The following is a 25,006-nucleotide window of genomic DNA, read 5'->3' as shown; positions in this document are numbered from 1 at the left end:
TAGGCGCTAATACGTCTGCGATATGCTTAACAACTATAGTGTCGCGAAAGGGAGGACATACGTGAGCATATATATAAGCTACCAAAAGCCGCGACCAGCGGTGACCAATATCGCCTAACACCACTGGAGACCGAGTAACATAAAAATCAAATTTCATAAAGTCTTTGTACGACGCTTTGCGACCTCGACGTGCCCATGCGCTAGTCGTCACGTACTTTGATCACGACCTTACCACGCGCCCGCTTTGTGGAGATGCGCTCATAGGCGCGTATGGCATCCTTCATCTCAAACACAGAGTCAACAGGGACACGCAAGCGACCCTCCTCAACTAGTCGCGCTATATAGATTGAGTCGTCACACGACGGTGGCGTGCTGAACATTATATAGCGACGTGGCACGCCTCCCAGCCAGGTGGGCAGGAAGGTATTTAGCAGCACATTGCGCACCGTTAGATATGGACCCTCAAGCATACCGATATTGATAACGGCTCCCTCTGGCTTCAGATAAGCTGGGGAATTGGCGAAAAGTGCCTGCGTGCCGACACAGTCGAGCACAAAGTCAAACGGCTTCCCGCCATACTGATGCGCCAGGTAAGCCGGCAGCGACTCATGTTCGCGGTAGTCGATGAACTATTCCAATACTTGCAAATTAGCCATTTCCTTGTGCAACGTTAGCAACTACACCTACCTCATCTACGCCCAGATCACGGACCATATGCTCGTTGCCTCCGCTAGCCACCCCGACCACCTTGGCACCACGCAGCTTGCATAGCTGCACGAGCACTGAGCCGACCGACCCGCTAGCCCCGTTTACCAGCACCGTGAGACCCTCACGCACACCTGCTGTGCGAATCATTTTGAGCGCGGTGCTACCGGACCCGATGATACCTGATGCCGATGCCATATCAACACTTTTATCGATGCGTGCGACTTGGGAGCCGGGCAGTCGTACATATTCTGCCAGCACACCTTGGCCCATAACCACGGTGCGAGGAATGCTCTGGAAGGCAATGACATGTGTGTCCGGCTCACGTACTCCTACCGGTGCACCCTCGCCAGCCGCTACTACCACGCCGGAAAGCTCGATTTCCGGGACCCACGGGCCGGTGAAGGGCAGGTTAGGTAGTGACTTCATCATCAACTCAGTGCTGAACTGTAGTGACACATTTGATACGCGGATTAGGATGTCGGGCGATGAGCCTGTCGGCACGTCGGGTGTTGGATAGTCGGTGACTAACTCGAGCGCGCTAGAAGCTGGGCCGCGCCGGCGGCGTACCCAGGCACGCATAGTTGGTGGTATGGTCGGGAAGTTGATTTTCGATGTCATTTCTTCTGCTCTTGATGTGTGGTAAATGGATGAAGAAGAGGACAGCTCCTGCTAGAGGGAGGGGGGGTCTATGGCGTTGTCGCGCGATTTGGACGACAGATTAGGAAGGGCTAGTATTGTGACGGGGCAAGGAAGAGAAAACGACCACTGCTAGACAGAGTGGGGAGCACAAGAATAGCAGGTTCTCTCGAGCTTCTTTGAGGACACATGGGAACGGACGAATCGGACGATATTAACGGACTAGCTGGACATTGGAATAGAACGCGGAGGAACTCCGTCTTACGGGCCAATTTTGTAGACGTCCAAGATACGTCCACCCGCCATCGCCGAGGCAGATGCCTGAAGCTAATAAGCCTTAGAGCAGACAAGTCTAGGCCATGAACATATTGAATACTTTCACAGGGTGACCGTGCGATGTAGAGCAAAACTACAGGATAAATAGCCCGTTACAGATGCTGAATCACTTAGGCCCATACAAATGGGCGGGCAAATGGGGGCCAATATGGAAAAAAGAGGCTCTTTGACACTGATATCATGCAAAGTGAGACATATATGGTGTTCGTAATTCAATCCTCTACTAGCAAATCAAACAGATATGAAAATTCTCTCGACCAACAGCATAGTCCTTCTTGGGAACGTAAGAGTAGACATCTATTTCGGGCTACGGGGCGGACTCCTGGCGGTTCTGTAGGGGCGAGCACCAACAGCGCTAAGCCCCTGAGGCTGAGTGGTGTGCTAGTACAGCAATGAAAGCCAACTGGGAATCCATTGATTATTGGCAGGTCTATTGAGGCATAGCCTTGGACCCGTAGGGTGTGATCCGTTGGACTCGCTCTTGCATCGGGCTTCGTGATGATTGCCGACTTATCTAGTGGTATAATTTTGGCTTGCCACTGAAGCCTAGTGCTTCGGTCAGGGGGTTGTTGGCTCGGGTTTCCATACAACATCCTGTCATCTTAGTATATTGCCAAGTTGGTTGGATTTCTTCGCACTATTGCCTGAGCCTCGAATTGAAAGTCGTGCGCGTCTTACTAGTTCTTCTTCTGCTTGGTACATCCATACGTTTGCTATGTGTCCCCAACCATCACTACCAGTAACATCGTACTTTGTAGGAATAAACCCGTCTTCTCAATTTCAATCAAATATACAACGTGGGCGGTTCTACAGACTGAAATAAAAACTGATTCATATGATACATGACGCATTCAAAAGGCCACAGACCAAGTATTTCACATCATTTAGCCCGATTCCGTACCCGTGTGCTTCTACGTCTCCCAGTATCACGACTCCCTTCATGCATATTTAATCGGGGGTTCGAGTCATCCACTGCAGGGTTGAATCTTGATGTCTCACGCTTGACGGTTTTGGAAAATTTTCGGGTTGGCTTTTTCATGTCGATAGGAGCGGCTGCCCTTCTCCTCTTACTAGCTCCCCTGCCACCAACTGCAGAGGGGCTGTCTGCTTGAGCAGGCAACGAGCCAGCAAGAAGCGATCCCTTCTCAACAGGAGCAGCCACCCCTTTCCTCTTTTTATTTCCCTTGCTGGAACAAGGTCCATCTGCCTGGCCAGATGGAGGCGCATCGGAAAGCGCACTTCCATCTTCCGGCTTGAAGATAAGTTTCTCGTTAGACTCCGTCGGACTTGGAGTCAACTCGCAATCAGTATCTGGTATCTTCAAAGGGCTTTCATGCTTCCAAGCCATCCCAGGCAATATACCCCATTGATTATTCCAAATGCCTCTTCTAAGCCATGTACTTTTCACAGTCTCATAAGCTTTGGTGTTGACATCCTCTGAGGGGGAAACAGGAACGGTGCCAGATGAAGCGACACAGTCCTTTTCAATTCGTTCGCGCTCCTCTGATATCTGATAGATGAATTGATGGAATGGGCGCGAGGGCTCGTCTCCGCGGGGTACCTTTTTGTTCCCCAATCTTGTAGTCAACAATTTTTCTCCTTTTAGGTTATAGGGCGGATTGAGATAGGGTGCTTGAGTTGCTTTAGGTGAATCTTCATGCATCCAAACCCACCAGGGCTGAGCTATATGGTCCCATTCTTCATTCCAGATGCCTTGTTTCATCCACTTGTTCTTCACTGTCTCATGGGCGAGGTTGTTCATATTCGTCCCGTTGGGTATTTCACGTGTTCGATTCTCAATTTCTTCTATTATCAGAGCTTCTAACTCGTAAACTTGAGCATCAAATTGCTCATTGGCGCGTGAAGCATCGTGTTCCTTCATCAATTGCCATTTCTCACGATCGCGGCGCTGTTGCCTCTCGCGTCGTTGCACTTCGGAAGGGCTACCGGGACTCAGAGATGCTGTTGAATTGTGCGATTGGTTGGAAACATATGATACCTCTCTGTCGAAACGTGACCGGTCAACATCGAGTCGTTTCGGATCATTGGCGAGTTTGTCGAGTTTGTCGAGCGCAGAGTGGATAGTAGGTATACCAGTTTGTATGCCTTTCATGCTGACAGTTGTAGAATGTGATTGTCCAGGTAGATTAATAGGAGTGGGTGAAAAAGGAGAAGGAGAGGTGACAGCGCCTTGGCTATTGTCATAGTTGAGATATAATCATCCTTGAAACAATCTTTGAAACGAACTACGCCCATATTGCCGGGGTATAGCGCTTGACGCTGCTATGGATACATATCTACATAATGTCTTCATGTCTTCCATTATTCTTCAAAGTGGCCCAGCCCTCCGCCCGTAATGGTGTCGTCAATTGGATTCTCTCTCCCATAAGGGCTCGTGGGCTCTGCCCTTAGATTTGATGATATTATTTTCGCTCAATATTGATGCGACGCCTGGTGCTTTAATCAAGGGGCTTTGGGCTGAACATGCACAGCCGTCCTGTCTGCATATTCTGTTTGCCATGTCAAGTTCAAAGGCGTTTTCCGTGCTATCAGTCTAGCTTCAATTTGAATTTGTACACGTCTGGATGTCTATTTTCCGGCCTATACCAAGTACGTTTAACCAGTGGTGCCTAGATTCTGGCATTTGCTCCCTTGGTCCAATCTTGTACCTTTCCAGTGTGGAATGAATCTAAAGTGGTGCGCGAGCTTGCAGGTTGAGTGGAAATAAACCCGTTTTTCGATTCTAGACACACCATGGGGATTTCTTCAAACTCGATAGAGACATTTGTTCGTATGGAGTATAACGTATTCAGATAACCGTGGGCGAAGCACTTCACATTATTTAGCCCTACTCCGTAAGCGCGTACTTCTACGCCTTCCAGTATCCTGAGTTCCCTGCTCTGACACATCCAATTGGTCGCTAGAATTATCCACTGCGGGTCTGGGGTCTGGTTCCGGGTTGACAGTTCGGGAAACCTTTCGTCTTGATATCTTCGTGTCAACAGGAGAAGCTGCCCTTTTCCTCTTACTAGTCCCCTGAGCACCTCCCAAAGAGGGATCTGCTTGGACAGAAAAGGACTCATCAACAACCAAAGCTCTAGTTTCCGTAGTCAATTGAACATGTCCTCTGGCCTTCGTCGGGCTTGGAATCAAGTCATAGTCGTTATCAAGCATGTGCAGAGGGCTTTCATGCTTCCAGGCCAATCCAGGCAATATACCCCATTGGTTGTTCCATATGCCTCTTTTGATCCAGATCTCTTTCACATTCTCGTAAGCTTTAGTGTGGATATCGGTTGGGGCGGAAACAGGGGCGGCGCCTGGGAAGTCGTAATCACTTTCGATTCGTTCGCGCTCCCGTGATATCTGATAAATGAATTGATGAAATGGACGCGATGACTCGTCTCCGGGCTTTTGTTTGGCTCCCTGACCGCCCTGTATATTTTTGCCAGTCGATGGACTGGAATGGATCCCGATAACCATGTCTGTCTCGACTGCTTCGAGCGGCTTTTCATGCATCCATTGTTCTGAAGGTGTGCAGTACCACTCTTCATTCCAAATTCCTTGTTCAACCCAGTCCTTTTTCACTCTGTCATAAGCGAGACTATCCATGGTATCCCCGTTCGGAATGACCAATGTTCGGTTCTTGATCTCTTCCTTTATGCGGGTTACCATTTCGTCAACTTGAGCGTCGAATTGCTGACAGGGGCGTGAAGCTTCGTGGTCTCTCAGGAGTTGCCATTTTTGGTGATCGCGGTGTCGTTGCCTCTCGCGTTGGTGTTTCCTAGAAAGGCTATCGGGGCTCATAGGAGCTGTTGAATAGTGTGAATGGCGAGGAATATATGATACGTCTCTATCGAGACATGAACGATCATCATCAAGTAGCCCCGGGCTTTTGGCGAGGTTACCAGCCGCAAAGTGAATGGTAGTTAGGTCAGTTTTAATACTGTCCTGCATACCGAGAGAGTTGGTAGAATTTGATTGAGATGAGATTCGGTAGAAAATATGAAGGAAGATGGGGAGATTGAGAGACGCGACAGAATCAAGTGTGACATGAGCGCTAAGCTGCAGCAACTAGCGCGTGAATTGCCGGACAACCATAGCCAATAAATAACCCGCCAACCTTCGACGCCTTCTACACTATTTAGGCATCTATGATTTTGTTTTTCAGTTGAAACAACCTGAAACCATTGTTGAAGCCAGCAACCCCCAAATTTGCCGGGGTATAGCGCCTAAGCCACAGTGTTGTTATCGATGCCAAATAACTACATAATGACTTCCGTTATTCTTCTGAATACCTCTTTGTTTAATACTTTTATTTGGTTAATACTATATTGATATGTCGTACTATCCAAATCATCATCGACTTGCTCTCTTCTCACTCAAGCCTCTGAACAAACAAGCGCAAAAGGTCGTCAATCATCCTTTGAACCAACACCTTACTTCGAAGTTGCCTGATGGAACAACTGTCCTCGACATTGGCTTCCAGATACGGTCACGATCCCAGCGCACGATCGCAACACTAGGACGTGCAGATGCGGACATCTTTGTAGAGGGCACCGCCATCTCCAGGCTCCAGTGCTCTTTTGAAATCGAGCCGACCACCAATGTGATCTTGCTCTACGACAGGTCTAATGGTCAGACAACGCAGCTTTTCGGTGAAGATGCAGTGCCATTTGAGCATGGGCGTCTTCGTCGAGTAGTCATTCAGAAGGATATGAATAGTCGTATGAGCATGGGTGGTGGAAGTGTTCAATTCGAGTTTATATGGTATCAAGATTTCGCCAAAACGACTGCGATAATCAAAGATCGAGAGTCCATGACAAACGGTTGCGAGGAGGATCCTCGCCTAGCCCTGACAGCTGATGGGGTGGAATCGGGCTCGCCTTCCCAAATGCAGACCAGAATCCACACCCCAGGCCCTCGACAGCTGAGAATGAGATACATGAAGTGTGGCAGACTTGGAGCTGGACAGTTTGGAACTGTATACAAGGCTCTCAATCTCGACACAGGCAGGTTTCTCGCTGTTAAGATAATACAAAAGCCCGAGGACGCTTCAAAAGACGCAAGTTGGAAGCAGTCGTTGCGATATGCGTTGAAACGCGAAGTCGAGACTTTATCCCGGATCAGCCACGTGAGTGACCCTTCCATACACTTGATTCTTGAAATCCCGTGCACTGAACTGCCACTGCCATAGCCGCACATCATCGATTTTGTCACCTCTCAAGGCTGGGACGGACCCACCGCGGAGATATTCATGGGCCTTAAGGACGGCACACTTCAATCCTTGGTTCTCCAGTCTGAAGTCCGGACCATAAACAACTTCGCCAAATCGTCCTTCCACCAGATTCTTATGGCGATACATTTCTTGGCCGAGAACGGCATTGTTCATCGTGACGTGAAGCCGGAAAACATTCTTTATACTATGCTACGGAGTGGGAACTCTATTTTGTTCCAGCTCGGCGATTTCGGCCTATGCAATCGCACTGTTGATGCTCGCAGTTCTGTCGGGACTCCGCTGTACACTGCCCCGGAGGTTTACGACGGAGTCCAGTCACACAAAATGGATGTCTGGTCTCTTTTTGTAACAGTCGCATGGACACTCAACTTTGACGGCTTTCGCCAGGGCTTAGAATATTTCACATCAATCCCGCAGGCCCGCCAAGCTGTCTTTTCCATGGCATCAAGGATCCCGGAGATCCAGGAAATGGCGAGAATCGATCCAAACGAGCGCGCTTCCGCAGCGCAAATGCTAGTCAAGTGCTTTGGTGGAGAAGGGCTTTTGATTCAACGGAATCGAGTCCCGCCACTTAGTCCACCAAAGCCGGAGGCCAGAGCCCATCCTGAGTTACCTCCGACGCCTATGCCTCAGGTCAAGCATCGACCAGCGCTGGGTATACAGAAGCTTGCCAAACAAACTTCGAATCAGTTTCGTGTTCGCAAGTCGAATAGCCCACAGGCTCGAAAGCTAGCGCCAGACCCCAACGCAGCTAAGCCTCGGTCGAGTCTTCTTTCAACAAAGAAGCGTCGACATCCCTCCAATGTTAAAGCCCCTGGCCTTTTGCATGGGTTTCGCGTGTGGCCGCCGTCTACTCACTAGAGTACGGGGCAGCTTATCGGGGTAGGGTTTTGACATATTAGTCCAGCAATGTCAATCTAATGAACGATTACGAATGCGTTTTTCTTTGGTACTTTCTTGTGGATAATTAGTTTGTGTCTGTCCGTTTCATTTACTCACTGTCAAAGTCATATATGTAATGCACTTTATGTTGCCTGAAATTGACCATTTTCCTTCTATCATAGTCCCACACAATGTAGAATATCTGATATCCGAACTCGAATTCCGAACTCCGTACAACGCAGCGATTTCGCCCCACTTGTATAGAAGAGCACACTGACGAGTGGAACAGGGCGATATCCAAGTGGATTTCACCGGGGAAACTACAAGCTAATTGGATGGATCAACCGCCAAGATCCTTGGAAGCACGCTAACTTGTAGACCGCGGGAAACATCAACAATCTTGACCGTTAAAAGCAAGAGAACGGCACCAAAAACCTATTCTCTCTTCACAGACCCGTTCAATTCCAACATGACAGACTCTACCATTCTGATCACGGCTGGCCCGTACCAATTCCTTGCCAAGCTCGAGTCTTCCGCTCCCAAGACCGTCAATCTATTCCGTTCTCTCCTCCCATACCGCCAAAAGCTCATCCATGTGCGATGGAGCGGTGAGGGTATGTGGATTCCGTTGGGCGAGACCGATTTCAACCTGCCCTTTGAAAATCACACGGCACATCCTGCGCCTGGTCAGATTCTCTTGTACCCCGGAGGCATCTCGGAGACGGAGTTCCTCTTTTGCTATGGAGGCGTAGCCTTCGCAAGCAAGATGGGATCGCTTGCTGCGAACCATTTCTTGACTATCACCGAGGGATCTGAGAGCCTGTTTGCGCTTGGGAATTTGACGCTGTGGGAAGGAGCACAGGATGTGTTGTTCGAGCTAGCGGATGAGGATAAGTATGTCTCGGACGTTTCAAATTCTTTGATGTGTATGTGTATATATGGCTGATTCAATTCAGGATTCGTCAATTCAAGGCCGCGAGATCTGCTAAGCTCTAGTTGATGCGCATCGGTGTGACATTTGGGTATTGACAGTGCAGGATACAATTGTCCTTCCATACATACGCCACAGTTGCTGCTATCCGCATTATTTCACGTCCACGATATTGGATATCCTTGTGTTTATATTGAGGCTTGCATTCCGCCTTGAGAGTCCTTTGAATATCCCCCGTCATTCTCCAGCCATTTGTGCTTCTTTTGCTTGAGCATTACTTGTTACCTAAAATGTATGGTTTCTTTTGGCAGCTCTCGAAATTCGCCATCTAGAATAATTGTCTTGTTGTCAGGTATTCTTACGTACTTTAGATACACAGTTTTACAGTTCATTTTTGACGATGTACTTCGAGCATCGAGTATGAGATCCACCTATACACTATATAGTTCATCCTAGGCATACTTTGTATAATTTCCACACTCTACGTTCTAACACAGATTCATAGTGACAAATTTCTATGTCCATAGCGCCATCTCCAAGTATCCCAAAAGACTATACGTGAGAAATACTTGCAATCTCATGGCAATACCGTTCCAGTGAGTTGTATACGACGTGCATAGAACATGTCACGATGGACCCCACTAGAGTTCCCCCCCCCACTTCCCACTTCTCGTTCCATCTCAAGTTGAACTCGACTTCTCGTACTGTCGACTCAATCCAAATCCTCAAATTAAACCAAAATGTCCCCAAACACCCCCACAATCCTCCTCCTAGGAACATGCGATACCAAACTCCCCGAACTGCTCTACACAAAATCCCAAATCGAATCCACAACCGCCACAGTCCTCTTGATGGACATCGGCCGCAACCTAATTACCCACCAAGAAATCAACATCCCCCAAAGCGCCCTCTCCACTCCCTCAAACCCAATCCCAGATCTAACAACCCTCCCCCGAGCCGAGTACATCACCACCCTCACACCCTACGCCACACAGAAAACAACCTCCCTCTACGAGTCCCACCAAATCCACGGTATCATAGGCATAGGCGGGTCATGCGGTACCTCACTGGCAGCAGCGGTGATGCGCGACGCACTACCAATCGGATTCCCCAAACTACTTGTGTCAACAATGGCATCCGGGGACGTGGGCCCGTATATCGGGGAAACAAATATCAGCATGATGTACAGCGTTGTGGACATTGCGGGCCGGAACCGTGTGTTAGAGGGTGTTCTTGACAACGCCGCTGGGGGGATTGCGGGGATGGCGAGCGCGTATTTCAAGCGGCAGCAGAACAAGAAGAAGCAGGAGGCCGTGGAGACATCTTCTGTGAGTATCGGGATATCCATGTTCGGGGTGACGACACCTTGTGTAATGCGTGCGCGGGAACGTCTTGAGGAGGAGCTGAAGGGTTGTGAGGTTTATGTGTTTCATGCTACGGGGTCTGGGGGCAGGGCGTTGGAGAGGCTTGTGAAGGAGGGGCAGATTGATGCGGTGCTTGATTTGACGACCACGGAGATCGCGGATGAGGTTGTTGGTGGGGTGCTTAGTGCTGGAGCTGAGCGGTTGACTGCGGCTACGGCGCGGAATATTCCGAGGGTTGTTAGTGTTGGGGCTTGTGATATGGTTAATTTTGGTGAGATGGGGAGTGTTCCTGGTGCGTTTCGGGAGGGGAGGCGGTTGCATGAGCATAATGCGGCTGTTACGCTTGTGCGGACTAATATGAAGGAGTGTGAGGATATTGGGAGGTTTATAGCAAAGAACTTGTTGCGGGAGCCGAGGGAGAAAGGAGAGTTGAGGCGGACAAAGATGATTCTGCCTGTTGGTGGACTGAGCATGTTGGATATTCCGGGACAGCCATTCTACGATCCAGAGGCCGATGAGACATTGTTCTCTACTCTGGAGAAGGAATTGGAGGGCAGTGGGATAACAGTCGTGCGAGATGTGCGTGACATCAATAATCCCGAGTTTGCAGTGGCGGCAGCAGATGAGCTGGTCAAATTGATCCGTGGAGAATAGATCACGTTTCATGGCCAGACATATGATCAGAGATTGTCTACAAGAGCAACTACACAAGAAATAAAAAAATGTTGACGCATAGCTTCTATTGTTGAAGTACTACACCGTCACAATCGGCCCATGGAGGCCTACACACCAGAGGTATCAAAGATAAAATCCCATGCGCAAAGCAGTGTTGAATGCAAGACCATCCCAGGTCATCCCACGCCAAAACAAAACATTAGAAACACACCATCCCCGGTGCAGGCCACTTTTTATGCCGTTGAAGGACAACCACTTTTGAGTTCTTAGTTGATGGAGAACTCGAAATGCCAATCATAACATCGTCGAATCATGTTGAAAGTCTATTTCCCAAAAAAATCATCGATCGCGGTTGAAAAATAAAGAAATTAGTAACGGTAGATCTCGGGCTTGAAGGGGCCGTTGACATCGAGGCTGAGGTACTCGGCCTGGACGGGGGTCAGCTCGGTGAGCTTGGCGTTGACGTGGGCCAAGTGGCAGCGAGCGACCTGCTCGTCGAGCTGCTTGGGCAGAACGTAGACACCGACGGGCTTGCGGCCACCGGCACCGAACTCAACGTACTTCTTGCCGAAAGCAGCATCCTCAGCCTTGAAGAGAGCGATCTGAGCAAGGACCTGGTTGGAGAAAGAGCAGGACATGACGAAGGAAGAGTGGCCGGTAGCACAGCCAAGGTTGACAAGACGACCCTCGGCGAGGAGAATGATGTTCTTGCCGTTGAGCTGGTAACGATCAACCTGGGGCTTGATGTTCTGGACGGACTGGGAGTTGGCCTTCAACCAGGCGACGTCAATCTCGATATCGAAGTGACCAATGTCTGGACAAATGTTAGTACGGAGGTAAAAACGAACATTTTACGAGTCAAAATAACTTACTGCAGACAATGGCGTCGTTGCGCATGGCCTCGAAGTGACGGCCAACAAGGATGTCACGGCAGCCGGTGGTGGTGACGAAGATCTGACCGATAGGGGCAGCCTCCTCCATGGTGTTAACCTCGTAACCCTGGACAGCGGCCTGGAGGGCGTTGATGGGGTCGACCTCAGTGACAATGACGCGGGCACCCATGGAGTGGAGAGCCTGGGCACAGCCCTTGCCGACATCACCGTAACCGGCAACGACAGCGACCTTACCAGCGATCATGACATCGGTGGCACGCTTGATACCATCGATGAGGGACTCACGGCAACCGTAAAGGTTGTCGAACTTGGACTTGGTGACACAGTCGTTGACGTTGATGGCAGGAACCTTGAGCTTGTTCTCCTTCAGCATCTTGTACAGGTGGTGGACACCGGTGGTGGTCTCCTCGGAGACACCGAAGCAGTCATCGAGCATCTCGGGGTACTTGGTGTGGATGAGGGAGGTGAGGTCACCACCGTCATCAAGGATGAGGTTGAGCTTCTTGCCATCCTTGAAGGCCTGGAGCTGCTGGTCCAAGCACCACTGGTACTCCTCCTCGGTCTCACCCTTCCAGGCGAAGCTGTAGATTAAAACGATTAGACAAATTCCATCTAACAGGTGTGAAATCTCAAGAAAGATCTCGGAAGGGACGAAAACTTACACAGGGACACCGGCGGCGGCAATGGCAGCGGCGGCGTGATCCTGGGTGGAGAAGATGTTGCAAGAGGTCCAGGTGACCTCAGCACCGAGGTGAGTGAGGGTCTCGATGAGGACGGCAGTCTGGATGGCTGGGGAAGCGGTCAGCATAAGTTTTGCTTTTTGTGATAGATCAACATACTCATGTGGAGACAACCAGCGATGCGGGCACCAGCGAGGGGCTGGTCAGCACCGTACTTCTCACGGATGGCCATGAGACCGGGCATCTCAACCTCGGAGAGCTCGATCTCGCGGCGACCGAAGGCAGCCAGGGACTAAAGAATGGTCAATGGGAGGAGAGAAAAAAAATAGGTTGAGAGAGACATACGAGGTCAGCGACCTTGAACTTCTGTGCGGGGGCAGCCATTATGTAGTATGTATTCAAAAACTATGAGATATTAGTGAGAAAGACCAGACAAAAGTGTAGGAATTGACTGACCAAAGGGTGTATGAATGAGAGAAGGAAGAGAAAGAGGGAAAAGGAGAATAATAGAGGGGAAGGAAAACTCTCCGCTTAGTGAGGGATCGCCAAAAGTCCTGGAACGTGGCAAGTACCTGGTACGGTCTTTTAGTGCAATTTTAACGTGTACGGTCAGGTACCGGTACTTCTCAACATTTTGGTCTCCGTACGACCTAGTGGGCTGACTGATGGCGGGGTCCCTGCTTAGTCAGAATGCGCGCTGAGACACCTACGTCCTTGGGAGACAGAGATATACCCTCATAAAACTATTGATTCATTGCATTGAGCTATTCACAGCTTACTGTCATTCCCTTGCTTTACACGCGCGAGTCGCTCATGACTTTTGGTGAAAGTATTGTTTGCTCCGGCCGCTCCAGTACTGATTTCAAGTGCGAGAGCAAAGGCGGCAATCAGACCCGCTAAACGGAATTTCATACCAGGGCCACTGCATCCCATAATACCAAGGGCTTCTCGCTGTGTTTCATATCCGGTGCCACCTCCAACAGTGCCAACGGGTAGAGATGGGAAATAGAGGGTCAATTTCAGCTGACGAGACTCATGATCATACTCTGGGGTCAAATGTCCCCAAGGTCCTTCGGCAACTGCTGAGACATCCTGACCAGTCGCGATGAAGATACCTGTGACCACATTGGCCACGTTGATATTGGAGCCGAATTGACCATTTCGAATTCCTCCTTCTCGCATTGTGCAGAAAGTGTGGTACAGGCTCTCGGTCGTGCACCTGAGAACGGCACGGCATACCGTATCAGAGAGAGAGGTCCATGTGATGACCCCAACACCTCTGGTCGAGCTGACAGTTCCCCATGATGGCTTTTTGTCCGGCGCCATGTTGCCTTCAATTAGGAAACCCGTGATCTTCAGCTCTAGATCTTTTGTGGAAGCAAGAAGCCAATCACAGACACTCTGAGTAGCAATCGTGACCATATTTTGGCCTGCTGCATCCCCACATGTGTAGTCAAACTGCAAGTGCACATTGGAGCCGATAACATGAGGGGTCATTTTCAGAAGACGGGCGTAGCGGCTCGTGGATTCTGCGGCCTTAACGATGGGATCCCAGAGATCTTCCACGCGATGGGTAAAATCAATCGCGTCTTGGGTACAATTGAATCGAAACACTGGACTGCGAGACATCGCTTCCCCCAGAACGTGAAACTGCCCTCCGCCAGATTCATTTAGAACCTTGCAGCCTCTGCTGCAGCTTGCAATGATGGCAGACTCAGTAGTAGCGATTGGAGCATAGGTTGCGGTACTGGTGCCATCGGAGTTTTTTATCGACAGAGGACCAGCTAGTCCAACTGGCACCGAGATATATCCGATGAAATTTTCAATAGTTATTTTTGGTGCATCATTTATGCGCTCTGTTATGTGCTTTGCATCTTGTAGAGCATGCTGAAACTTTGCCATTGTCGTTGAAGTCATCTATGCTGTATAGATTGTAGGCGGAAATGATCTTTCGTTAGTTACTGCCTGTGGCGAAGTGAGAATGAGTGGGACTATATATTAACTTTACAATATACATATGTAACCAGAATAGATGGTCGCTGATGCGGCCTTGTGATGCCTCCTGGCCTTTTAGACACTCTTTTCGGCGATCTCTCCAGCAATCTTCGCGGTGGACTTTTCGGATATCCTTCCCAGTTCTTTACAACGTAGGCAGACACTTTGTGAAATGGAATTTTGTATTTATCTTCTCGGAGAATTGGAGATCTGTGATCGTTTGGTAAGCCAAGCCCCCTCTTGACCTACATGGTAGCCTCGGGATTTAGTATCGATCCTGCAAATGAAACTGGCTCTCTGGAGTCAGCAGCATGTCCTTTCCTCTCATAGGGCATGCAAAATTGCATCATCAACAGGGCCTTTGGGCTGCATGTTCTGTTATTTAGTCCACAATAGGAATATGTCTGTGTAGATCGTAACTATATATTTTGAATTTATAGATGTACGTATACTATGTTGTACAGCCTATTATATGAGTGGAGCTTTATTGATTCATGTCTACAGGAAGATCCAGTGAGAACAAATGGCTGCGAGAGATAGACTTCTTTCGTTACACCGCTGGTTTGGATTCCTAGGCAAGCAGCCGCATTGATCGAGATGATGTGGACGTCGTGTAAGAAGAGACGTCTCCAAATTCCCTAAACAAGCATATGCATTGATCAAGGTTTTTATATTTTGTAGCAAATCAGGTCCCCATCTATCTAACCTCTCTGATGTGAACGTATCGAATCAGATACCAACTCAGCCCATGTCTTTCGTTTATAAAGTAGAATATTAACTACAGTTCATTGTGAAGATGATGGACCCCCTTACTTACGATTGATACAAATTCTCCGCATAACTCGATCGTGCATCCTCGGTAGTCACGGAATTTACCACTGAAAAAAATGTCTTCTCCAACCCTCGAACTACTTCGTCTACCCATGTTCAAGGTCACTCCGGGCGATAGTGTCGATTCTGAGAAAGTCCACCTTACCTACCGGCGGGCTGCTGCTATTGTCAAAGCTTACGGTTAGAAGACTATCCCCTATCTCCAATCTTCAAATAAGCTAACCCACCAATCTAGGAATGACATTGGTAGATGTCCTTCAGTGCACTGAGAAGTTCTGGAAATTTCATCTGGATCTGATTGGAACTGTAGACTTCGCTGCACTTACCCTAATGACTATTCAACTCAACCTTGCAGCAGGGACCTTGTCACCCTTTGCAGAAAAGCAACCGCAATACCGAGAACTCTTGGATAAGATCCTGAAATTTGAGATATCGTCAGTGTAGAGCCTTTGATAACTCCTCACGTATTAATACTAATTTGGCGGACTAGGGCGCAGTATATGGTCGCCGAGGTTGGGCATGGTGTAGATGCGAGGAATTTGGAAACAACTGCAACAATGCTCCCAACTGGAGAGTTCGACCTACACACTCCTAGCCCCAATGGATCGAAGTAAGCTCAAACACTCTCCTCAAACTGTGACATTTCGTTTATAATATCAGGATTATGCCGCCATCTTTCCCATTAAAGGGTTTCCCACGAGTTGCGATGGTCTTTGCCCAATTGGTTGTTTCTGGCGAGAATCGTGGCATAAGACCATTCATTACTTGGCTCAACGATGGAAACGAGATGTTTGAGGGTGTGACTTCGAAGTGCGTATGAAAAAGGGATGCGTACATGGAAGAGATAGGAACTAACACCATTTAGGTTGCTCCCCAGGCGAGCAGCGTCGAAACCGTTGGATCATGCTATCACGAGTTTTAATCATGTCCGCCTACCCCATTCAGCTCTTTTAGGAACCCTGGATAAGCCAAAGGATATGCGCAAGCACTTCTTGTCAACCATCTGGCGCATTGCAGTTGGTACGCTTGGATTGACACTAACTATGGTTCCGGTGATGAAACGGTGTGTTTACGTTGCAGGAAAATATAGCCAGCGTCGGCATATTTTGGGGCCAGACCAGAAGCCCAAGCCCATTATCTCTTTCCGAACTCAACATGCCCCCATCCTGCATGGATTGGCTCAAATCTTTGTTTTTGAAGCGTATGCTCAAAAGAGCATTCAGCACTTCCAAGACCCCAATCTGACAGATCCGGTCCAACATGCCGTTGCGGCTTCACTCAAGGTTGTTTTGAGCAAAGCATGCCAAACCTGTCTTTTCAACCTCTCGGAGCGATGTGGAGCGCAGGGTTTGTTTGAACACAATCATATTATTGAGTCGATGTTAGAAACGCGGGGGATATCGATAGCTGAGGGAGATACCCTAGTGTTGAGCATCCGTATGGGTCCCTCTCTTTTCAGATCATTTGACTTGGTGTATTCATTCAATTATAGGATTGACATCGGAGCTTCTATTAAATCGATACAAAATGCCGCCTCCAAAGAATCCAACGTCGTATTTAGCAAAGCATGAACAAGGGCTACTTGATGAGCTTCGCAGGATGTCCAAGTCCAATTCAGGAGGCCACCGTGGAGAGGAGTTCGACCGCTTGATATTGCCAAGATCACAAGACTTTGTCCACGCTATAGGGTGTCGGATAGCCTATGAAGCTGCAATAGAGGCCAAGGTCGATACTGACTTAGTGGCCCTATATGAAATCGGGGTCATGCTGCAGGATCAGAGCTGGTTTGTTCAAAATGCTACGCTGACCCGTGAACATATGTATCAAATGGAAGCCAAAAGGCTCAGCGCTGTGCTGCCTCGCTTAGATAAATTGCTCGATGAGACTGGTGCTGGGCCCTACTGCACTGCACCTATTATATCACAGACATCGTGGGATCAATTTGTCGATCAACTGGAGACCAAGACTGGAAATGGTAAGACCAACATTGGTCTGTCAAGTGGTTGGGCCAAGCTTTGAGATCAGTACGATACACTGATTTATGGTGGGAGGTAATCCGATAACAGGTTTCTACTTTATTTCAGCTTTGTGTCTATCTCTGTTTGATCAAACTCATATTTCAAGTTACAAATCCAATTCTTGAATCTAGTGCCTTTGTTTCTTTTTCTCCTTTGATACCCTTCATGTGAATATAGAGCTAGTTTCGCCGTTTAACCCTTAGGCCAAGAGACCGGAACTAGTGCCATGTTGATCTTTTCCCCCTCAAATTTCGAAGATTCCACCATGTCATGCTATTCTAGTGAGATTCACAGATAGAAGGGCAAGCGTTCAGACAGCGCCACGAGATAGATGCCTATATCTTAAACACGTACCATCAGAGTACGGCCCCAGATAGCAGATGTCGATTGGATCCACATGAGATACCCGGTAAAGCGCATCAAGTATAGTAATCCTTCAACCTTCCGGCATGAGAAATTGATGATATTGCAGGGATTGAAATATCCGCGTCTTATGCACAGACATTGAGATTCACAGCAGTTAAACTTTCTGCCATTTCATGCGCTAATGAATCAAATGGCCTCTCCAAAGCTGTAGGGCTTCTGAGTGACTGGCCGGTCATCACTATCCTCCAGTGTGACTAAAACCTAGTAGAGTATTTCTAGGTACTCTATTCAATGTTTAGTATGCAAAAGACGGATGTGATAATATGAAGAGATATTATGCTTTTCCCTTGGGCTTTGATGCGTGGATCACCGGAATGGGATACCCATCTTGAATTTGGGTGCATATGCACGTCAGTCAGATCGGGAAAGGCCAAGACCCGGGTAGTACGTGGAGGCCATCGAAGGCTTGAAGAAACCTGCAGAATGGTATACGTGCTGTGGATCCTAGCAAGATAGCATCTGAGTCAAGAAGGAAGAATCGCACGCATACCTAGATTGGGAGGCAAACCGTTATACGAATACCTCCCTAACTCTAATCACGTGTAACATCTAAATGCTGACGTAGATCCTCTTTTACAGGCTAAAGTAGTATCTATCTATCTAAAAGGACCAGCCTCTAATGACGAGGCCAGCCTAACAACTTGTAATTCAACAAAATGTTCATGTTACACTATGAACAGTTAGTTCACTATTCATGGCATGAGATATAGGAGTATGAATAGAGACTTAGGTGTCTATATCTCGTAACTTAATCCTGGTCTCCACTATAAACTGTCACGTAGGTCATATCATCTGGCCGACATCTGATTTCGCACAAAATCCTAGGAATGGAAAACAGAAGAAAACGACCGTTCTATCTTATATAGACATAATACGAACCCTCATTTATTTTGTAATGACGTGTTGCAAATGAACTCCCAATTTTGCTTCGAGCCCAGCATGTGATGAATTTGAAGCTGGCTCATGCATGCACTTATCTCCAGAAGCTGAGAACGGTGCAAAACACCCAGCAAATCAAGGCAAATATCCCATGCCCCGCTCATAACCAATATTGGCACTAAGCATCAGCTCATACGTTCCGATTTCGGCACATACTCATCATCGATAGGCTTCGTCAACGCGTCGCTCCTGGTAACTTCTCGCAGGGTCTCCAACTCGGCGAAGCCAAGATAGAGCAACCCAGTAAGAAGATATCTTTCAAGTAGATCAAAATGTGACTCAGGTTGAGACCTTTCCCATGAAGTTAGAACAAGTTCACCGAGGACCGGAGCGCCATAACTTACCCCTGCAAGGCTCTTGATCTCTGCGTCACCCACTTATTCAACTTCGCAACATAGGCCGTGAAGAGGAAAAACAGCAAAGAGGCACCACGAACACGACTCGAATAAACACTGAAAAGCGCAGCCAGGGGAATGGAAAACGAGTAAATCGTGCTGTACGAGTATCCGGGGAGATAGGGTGTATATATTAGGAAAAAGATTGCCAATCGGGCATACACGAAGCTATCAAGCGCAGATATAGACACTCTGTGTAGGCTGGGTGACTTGAGGAAGTAAGATGTGATGCAGACGACTGGGCGCATAAACGCAGCAACTTGGTAAGGAGGGCGAGTGGTCAGTGGATCGCCGCGACGAAGCGTCTTGACCAGGATCACGCTGGACCATGACCAGATGAGGCAGGAAATCACGTCCATTATTCCGGGGAGGAGATCGTCATTACCATGTCGGGCCTTGGTGATGTGGTATCGGGCCGATTCGATGATCCCAGTGCTGATATGTATGTAGAGACATGTCTTGTTCTTGGAGAACTTGGAGCTGTACACTCGTACGTGTCGTCGAGTGTGATAGAGAAGGATGATTAGGTATGGAATTCCATGATAGATCAATGATCCGGTATCAATTTTCCGGGATACGGTGACAGTTGCTGGCTCCATTGTCAGATTATGTTTGTGTGCTTATTGCTTGGCCCCAAGTTGAGGTTTGAACAAAACTCCAAGTAGCTGGGACCTTGTCTTTTATGTTATCAACAGCCGGCTCGTGTAGTATGCAGATCATTTTGCGCAGCGTGGTGATACAAGTGTGACTTTGCCATCTGCACGACTCAATCAAACAGGGAAGATTTGAGTCTCTAGGGGCTAGTATGAAAAAGTTACACCAGGATTCAAGCAGTGGAATAGTATTCCTACAACATACAGTCCAGGGCAATTAACCGGTGAACCATTTTGATAGCGTGGAATGTGCATTTCATGCCTAGTGTAGTTAAGGACCTCGCCCAGCACTACACACTCATGCTACCTATATATTCCTTACTACTTAGTCTTGTTATAATGATTCTCGATTTGTATGTAGGACCTCACTCTTTAACGCGATTTAGACTCGACTTCTATAACCCTACCATAGAATATGCTCAAGACACTGAGACAATAAACGTGTTAGCCGAGAGCAATTGATCTTAGTTGTGGCAAGAGACTACGCTGAGAGATTCTGGATTTGTTAAAAATGCCTTTTTGGAGAATACCGTGTTAAAAACCATTTGGATTAGCAGGGTTTGATCAAGCATAATAAAATACCAAAAAAAGAGGTAAAGATTGCATCTCCACCCTCGTCTCCGCTGAAAAGTCGCACGAAGGATAGAGGAAGGGAATTATTAGAGGTGAAGGGAGCTCTCCCCCTAATCCAGGGTACCGCCGACGGCCTGCTCACGGTCTAGGCAACTAGTTGGTAGAGGCTGCCGTTCCGTACCAGAAATGAACGTTATCGTCAGTGTGCATCTGACGCGATGAAAGAGATCAGGGTTGAATGAAGCAGAAGGTCGCGGCTGACGAAGACGATTTGATGGATATGACATGGGCGGAAGTCAATCGGTGATCAGTACATGAGTGTGAGGACGATGAGGAAGGAAAAAGAAGTATCATCGTAAATAAGGAGCCTTTGATAGTCGATGAGATCTACTGGACTTCAAAATTGACGTACAATCATCACATGTCTCTATTTGTGCACAAGAGACACTCCTTGGGTTGACCAGATGCCTTGCTTCAGGCGAGGCACCTAGTCCGATGCCTGCCTTTCATTTAGGCAAGTTTGGTAACACTATGGAATTGGTGGTTGCTCCTTTGTTGTGTTGTAATGGAAGCTTTACTTTTGCTGAGATCATAACTGCAGTATCTGTCATCTGCAGAGAAAATGGGGTATTAGCGGGATTGTATGGCTGTGATTTGCTGTACTCGACGTTACGGAACGTGGATTTAAATTCGCCATTCTTGCGACTCCAAATGATATGGTGTTGGATGTTGTGTATGTGGGCTCATGCTTATGTGTGCCCCAAAAGGTGCTGAGTAGAAAGGCCCTTGCCGCGTGGTAACAATCAATCCTTGATGGTGGCACAGGTTATTATATTTGACCCCCGATGACTCCGATGGCACATCTCATCGACGATCACTTTATTGGAACCTTTCCGTACCTAGTTGCTGAATGTACACGCCGGCCATGAAGGGCCATGCAGAGCTGACGATTCTGCGTTTGAAGTGATAAAGCGACTCGCGGGGGGCGTTCTTTCAATTTGTACAAAGGTCTTGTCTCCCATACAAACTAGTCGTTCAACCGTGGCATTTCTGGCTTTTGTCAAAGCCTGCTTCATCTACTCCAATGCCCCACGTTTCTTGATTTTGAACTGCAGGAGAGGCAGTTGCGCCATGAGTAGTTGTGAGTATGAGTAATATGAGGGTTGCGATAAGATCTCGCGCTTGCACTTCAGGCTCGTCAAGGTTGCATGCAGGCAGGCCAAATGATTCGCGAATTTTCGGCTCACCAAAACGTTCAACTGTAGCTCGTGCTATGGATGGACATAGGAGATGTGGGACTTGACGAAAGACCAACCTGGGTGTCGGGATGGTAAATTTATTGATGTGGAAGGACGTAAAAGGAAGAACGTGGGGTGAAGAGAGAACAATGGGAAAGGAAAGAGAAAGGAGGAGAAGGCTGACGCGGCTAAGGCAGCGCTCAGCTTATATTACATGAACATTCTGTTCACCCAAGGCAGGAAGTATGCCTAGGTGATCATATTGGCTCTGTAGATCTCTCGCAGCCTGGTTCCCAGTACAGAGATATACATGGATGTTATAGCCATAAACTGCCAATTTTTCATCTTGTTCACCTAGTACGGAGGCACTCTGGCCATGTCAATTCTGTGCCTCTAATCAATGAGCAATGCTCACTATAGTTCATAACTGCTGAACTAACCTGTCTTGCTTCTTGAGGATTGGTAGCAACCGTACCTCCAGGGCAAGGGACCGACATGTAGACAACGCTATACACATCTTCAATCTGCCTTTCGCATGTACGGTTAATTCACTGCTAAAGCCCAACCATTCGAACACGTATCCTTCGATCGTGTATTGGATACGCTAAATTTTGTAAGATAAAAACGAATCCCACCCGTGTGGAGTTGACAACCCTCATATCCATCGTGTCCTCATATTCATAAAACGCTTAAAAAAAATCAGGGAAAGCGATAGACCTTGGATGCCCGAAGAGAATCATCAAAGAGCATAAAGCAGAAAGAAAGCAAAATCAAATGAACAACATGGTCTCATAAGTCATAAAAAAAAGTCATGTCTGAAAAAAAAAAGACTAGTAAGAGATCTGCGCTGCTTCATGCGCCCCATAAGGATTTCCGTCACGGTAAATAGGGCCATTATCGCTCCGAGACTCGTTCATCGACGGCGCATATTCAATCTCATCAGGCCAGCGATGACGGCGAGGCGCAGCCTGGCTACGAGAACGACGCAGCTCACGCTTAAGAGCCCGGTGGGCACATTCCTGCTGGAAATGTTCATTTTCCTTTCGTTTCTCCATAACCTCCTTCCATTCACCATAGGCGCCCTTGATACCGAGCGCAGCGAGACCGATACTCACAGCGTCCTTGGTGTTAGCTTTCAAGCGTCGTTTGCGAGCCTCTTCAGGCGTAATCTCTCCTTCTTTCAACTGCTGCATCCGTGTTTTCCTCTTCTCCATGCTACCGTAGAGACCATGCGCAGCGTGGATGGTGGCCACGGTGGCCAGACCTCCCGTCACAAGCATATCCCGCTTCAGCTTCTTCCGTTTCTTCATTTCATCAGAACTGTCACCTAGGTCAGAATCACTCTCGGAGCTCGACCCGTGGCGGTCTTTAGAACCGGCACGGGGTTGACCGCGCGCTGTGGGTGCATAGGGGGGTGGATTTCTGCCGTCCAATGAACGGTGTCGACCTACATCTCTCGAGCCTTTGCCCCGTCTCGAGTCCCTGCTGTGATAATCGCTGTCCGCATCTGAATCCGTGTAGTCGTCGTATCGGTGTCCCCGATGATGAGGCCGTTCTCGGTCGTCCCGATCCTCCCGACGATGCTCCCGATGATAATCCTTACGACCATCTCTGCTGTCGCGACGTCTGTCTTCTCCTTCTCCAAGTCCCAGGGCGGCCATGCCCTTGGTCAGATACTCCGAAACGCTCTTGCTGCGCTTGCGGGAGCCACGATGGTCTGAGTCACTGCCACGGGAATCGCTGCGGCCGCGAGGCCGAGATCGTGATTTGGAGTATCGATCAAAGATTTCCTTTCCCGCAGCAGCAATAGCCCCAGTGGCAGCGAGGTTCTTGAGACCACCACTGGAAGAACGATGACCGTCTCGACCACGAGATCGTGAGCGTGAGCCGCCACCTATGAAGTGACTAGCAGCGAGACCTGCGAGCGTGGACTCAATAACATGACGTTTCCCATGCTTGCTGGGATCTTTGTCGACAAGGCCGTCAGTTCCACCAGCAGTGACAGCAGCAGTGAGGACGCGTTTTCCTTTCGCGCCAGCCCATTCACCGGGCTCTTTGCGCTGTTTGAAAGCCTCAACTGCGCCGGCTGTCAAAGCCGCACGAGCAGCCTGTATAATGCGCTGCTCGCTCTTATCACGCTTGCTGCCACTATGCTTGCTGCTGCGATGGCGGCTGCGACTGCGAGAATCTGACGGTGACCTTGAATATGACCTTCGGCGATGACGAGAAGGGGAGCGGCCGCGACCACGTTCTCCACGACTAGCCGAAGCAGCAGCACCCCCGAGGCCTAGGGCCCCCAGAGCTTGCTCGCTGAAAGACTTACGACGTCTGTGGCGAGGTGGAGAGGGACTTGGAGAAGAATCAGATTCGTATCTTGAACGACGGGAGTCTGAGAGATATTAGAAATCGATTTGAACCACGCCAGCTCCATCTCACTCACGTCTATCCTCATAATGTCTTGATCGGCGAGGACGGGAGTTTCGGTAGGAAGCATCGTTATATGGATCGTAACCGCTGACGGAGGAGGCACGGCGCACAGTTTCGTAAACAGGTCGCCTCGGCCGCCGAGAAGCATAAGATCGCTCGTAGACATAGTCTGATCCTGGTGGGTACTCGCGTTGAACTTCTTCGACCGAGTCGGTGCTGTCGCGGGGTACATATGAGTCTCGCTCGTGTCTTCGATAATGGCCACGAGGGTCGTCATACGGATCGGCATAACTGGCGGGGCGTGTGTAGCGGTCGCGCGGCTCGCGATAACGGCGGTCCTCGTAGTACGCCATGGTTGAGGCGAAAGTGACACAAATTCAAAGATAAAATTCGACAGTTGTGAGCTACTACCGTTCACTGGGAGAATGTGTGTGATGGAAAAACCATGAAGTTGATCAGAGATGTATGGCGGGGCTGGGGCTGGGGGTGGCGTGACGTCGATGTGGATTCAGATGGGAATAGGGGCTGAGAGACTTGGCAGTGGCTGAGAGAGAGTGATAGTCATGGAGGTTATACATAACAAAGTACAAGACAAGAAGTCGATCTCTCAGGCAGTAGATATATATATACTTAATCAAGATTCTGCCAATGACGTACAGCATAGAGCAGAACAGCGAGGGAATGTTTCAAAGACGGATATATGTACCCCATCGAATGAGCATCTGAACTGATGTTGTGTATCAGATATTCAATATTCCTCCGACGTCATCCTGCATCTTTAGCTCCAACAGGGAAATTTCTAACGGTCTAGCCCTATGAAATCCACAGAGAGAATTCAGTTTTCACAAGTTGATATCGTGTGTGTGTATATACAAATATGCAAGATGCAATGTGCAAAGTGTAAGGGACAATTTAAGAAGTATAAGCCGGGGAATTAAGATTGATGGAACCTCAACAATGGTTCCACGGGTCGGGGGCTCTCCCTGTTACGATCGCAGAAGCCGGAACTGGTTGCACATAGAATCCCTGAACGCTGGATATTTGGTTCTCCTAAAGTCGCCTTCAACATGGTACACGAGGGATATAAAACAGGAAAATAATAACACATAGTAACACGTATGATAGGCCTAGACGTTTCAATGATTTGGAAACGTGCAGTCATGCAAATCG

General features: G+C 48.5%; 12 protein-coding genes across 12 annotated transcripts; 4 read left to right on the top strand and 8 right to left on the bottom strand.

Moving 5' to 3' along the window:
* Positions 1–200: 200 nt before the first annotated feature.
* N7500_008533 (NAD(P)-dependent alcohol dehydrogenase) lies at positions 201–1,287 on the bottom strand (the record flags this gene model as incomplete). Its single annotated transcript, XM_056679677.1, has 2 exons — positions 201–629; positions 688–1,287. 2 exons carry the CDS (start codon positions 1,285–1,287, stop codon positions 201–203), a joined length of 1,029 nt encoding a protein of 342 aa, XP_056530049.1.
* Positions 1,288–2,560: 1,273 nt separating this feature from the next.
* On the bottom strand, positions 2,561–3,793 carry N7500_008532 (uncharacterized protein; the record flags this gene model as incomplete). The annotated part of the gene is made up of 1 exon (XM_056679676.1): positions 2,561–3,793. The coding sequence occupies one exon, from the start codon at positions 3,791–3,793 to the stop codon at positions 2,561–2,563; it is 1,233 nt and encodes a 410-aa protein (XP_056530048.1).
* Positions 3,794–4,518: 725 nt separating this feature from the next.
* On the bottom strand, positions 4,519–5,634 carry N7500_008531 (uncharacterized protein; the record flags this gene model as incomplete). Its single annotated transcript, XM_056679675.1, has 1 exon — positions 4,519–5,634. One exon carries the CDS (start codon positions 5,632–5,634, stop codon positions 4,519–4,521), a length of 1,116 nt encoding a protein of 371 aa, XP_056530047.1.
* Positions 5,635–6,016: 382 nt separating this feature from the next.
* Positions 6,017–7,629, top strand: N7500_008530 (uncharacterized protein; the record flags this gene model as incomplete). Its single annotated transcript, XM_056679674.1, has 3 exons — positions 6,017–6,811; positions 6,875–7,571; positions 7,622–7,629. 3 exons carry the CDS (start codon positions 6,017–6,019, stop codon positions 7,627–7,629), a joined length of 1,500 nt encoding a protein of 499 aa, XP_056530046.1.
* Positions 7,630–8,267: 638 nt separating this feature from the next.
* N7500_008529 (uncharacterized protein) lies at positions 8,268–8,794 on the top strand (the record flags this gene model as incomplete). The annotated part of the gene is made up of 2 exons (XM_056679673.1): positions 8,268–8,692; positions 8,755–8,794. The coding sequence occupies 2 exons, from the start codon at positions 8,268–8,270 to the stop codon at positions 8,792–8,794; spliced, it is 465 nt and encodes a 154-aa protein (XP_056530045.1).
* Positions 8,795–9,469: 675 nt separating this feature from the next.
* Positions 9,470–10,747, top strand: N7500_008528 (Tm-1-like ATP-binding domain-containing protein; the record flags this gene model as incomplete). Its single annotated transcript, XM_056679672.1, has 1 exon — positions 9,470–10,747. One exon carries the CDS (start codon positions 9,470–9,472, stop codon positions 10,745–10,747), a length of 1,278 nt encoding a protein of 425 aa, XP_056530044.1.
* Positions 10,748–11,136: 389 nt separating this feature from the next.
* N7500_008527 (adenosylhomocysteinase) lies at positions 11,137–12,725 on the bottom strand (the record flags this gene model as incomplete). Its single annotated transcript, XM_056679671.1, has 5 exons — positions 11,137–11,582; positions 11,641–12,242; positions 12,324–12,450; positions 12,501–12,633; positions 12,687–12,725. 5 exons carry the CDS (start codon positions 12,723–12,725, stop codon positions 11,137–11,139), a joined length of 1,347 nt encoding a protein of 448 aa, XP_056530043.1.
* Positions 12,726–12,756: 31 nt separating this feature from the next.
* N7500_008526 (uncharacterized protein) lies at positions 12,757–13,017 on the bottom strand (the record flags this gene model as incomplete). Its single annotated transcript, XM_056679670.1, has 2 exons — positions 12,757–12,895; positions 12,959–13,017. Coding segments are annotated over 2 exons (198 nt in total), but the record flags the coding sequence as incomplete, so codon positions are not given.
* Positions 13,018–13,109: 92 nt separating this feature from the next.
* On the bottom strand, positions 13,110–14,243 carry N7500_008525 (uncharacterized protein; the record flags this gene model as incomplete). Its single annotated transcript, XM_056679669.1, has 1 exon — positions 13,110–14,243. The coding sequence occupies one exon, from the start codon at positions 14,241–14,243 to the stop codon at positions 13,110–13,112; it is 1,134 nt and encodes a 377-aa protein (XP_056530041.1).
* Positions 14,244–15,223: 980 nt separating this feature from the next.
* Positions 15,224–17,186, top strand: N7500_008524 (Acyl-CoA dehydrogenase/oxidase; the record flags this gene model as incomplete). Its single annotated transcript, XM_056679668.1, has 6 exons — positions 15,224–15,347; positions 15,403–15,601; positions 15,658–15,777; positions 15,828–15,977; positions 16,033–16,514; positions 16,660–17,186. The coding sequence occupies 6 exons, from the start codon at positions 15,224–15,226 to the stop codon at positions 17,184–17,186; spliced, it is 1,602 nt and encodes a 533-aa protein (XP_056530040.1).
* A 1,489-nt stretch (positions 17,187–18,675) lies between these two features.
* N7500_008523 (uncharacterized protein) lies at positions 18,676–19,544 on the bottom strand (the record flags this gene model as incomplete). The annotated part of the gene is made up of 2 exons (XM_056679667.1): positions 18,676–18,841; positions 18,895–19,544. The coding sequence occupies 2 exons, from the start codon at positions 19,542–19,544 to the stop codon at positions 18,676–18,678; spliced, it is 816 nt and encodes a 271-aa protein (XP_056530039.1).
* A 2,695-nt stretch (positions 19,545–22,239) lies between these two features.
* On the bottom strand, positions 22,240–24,189 carry N7500_008522 (uncharacterized protein; the record flags this gene model as incomplete). Its single annotated transcript, XM_056679666.1, has 2 exons — positions 22,240–23,798; positions 23,850–24,189. 2 exons carry the CDS (start codon positions 24,187–24,189, stop codon positions 22,240–22,242), a joined length of 1,899 nt encoding a protein of 632 aa, XP_056530038.1.
* Positions 24,190–25,006: the final 817 nt, after the last annotated feature.

The sequence above is a fragment of the Penicillium coprophilum genome (genome assembly GCF_028826855.1).
Source record: "Penicillium coprophilum strain IBT 35676 chromosome Unknown utg000005l_segment0_segment0, whole genome shotgun sequence".
Lineage (NCBI taxonomy): Eukaryota > Fungi > Ascomycota > Eurotiomycetes > Eurotiales > Aspergillaceae > Penicillium > Penicillium coprophilum.
This window is presented reverse-complemented; position numbering and strand designations above follow the sequence as displayed.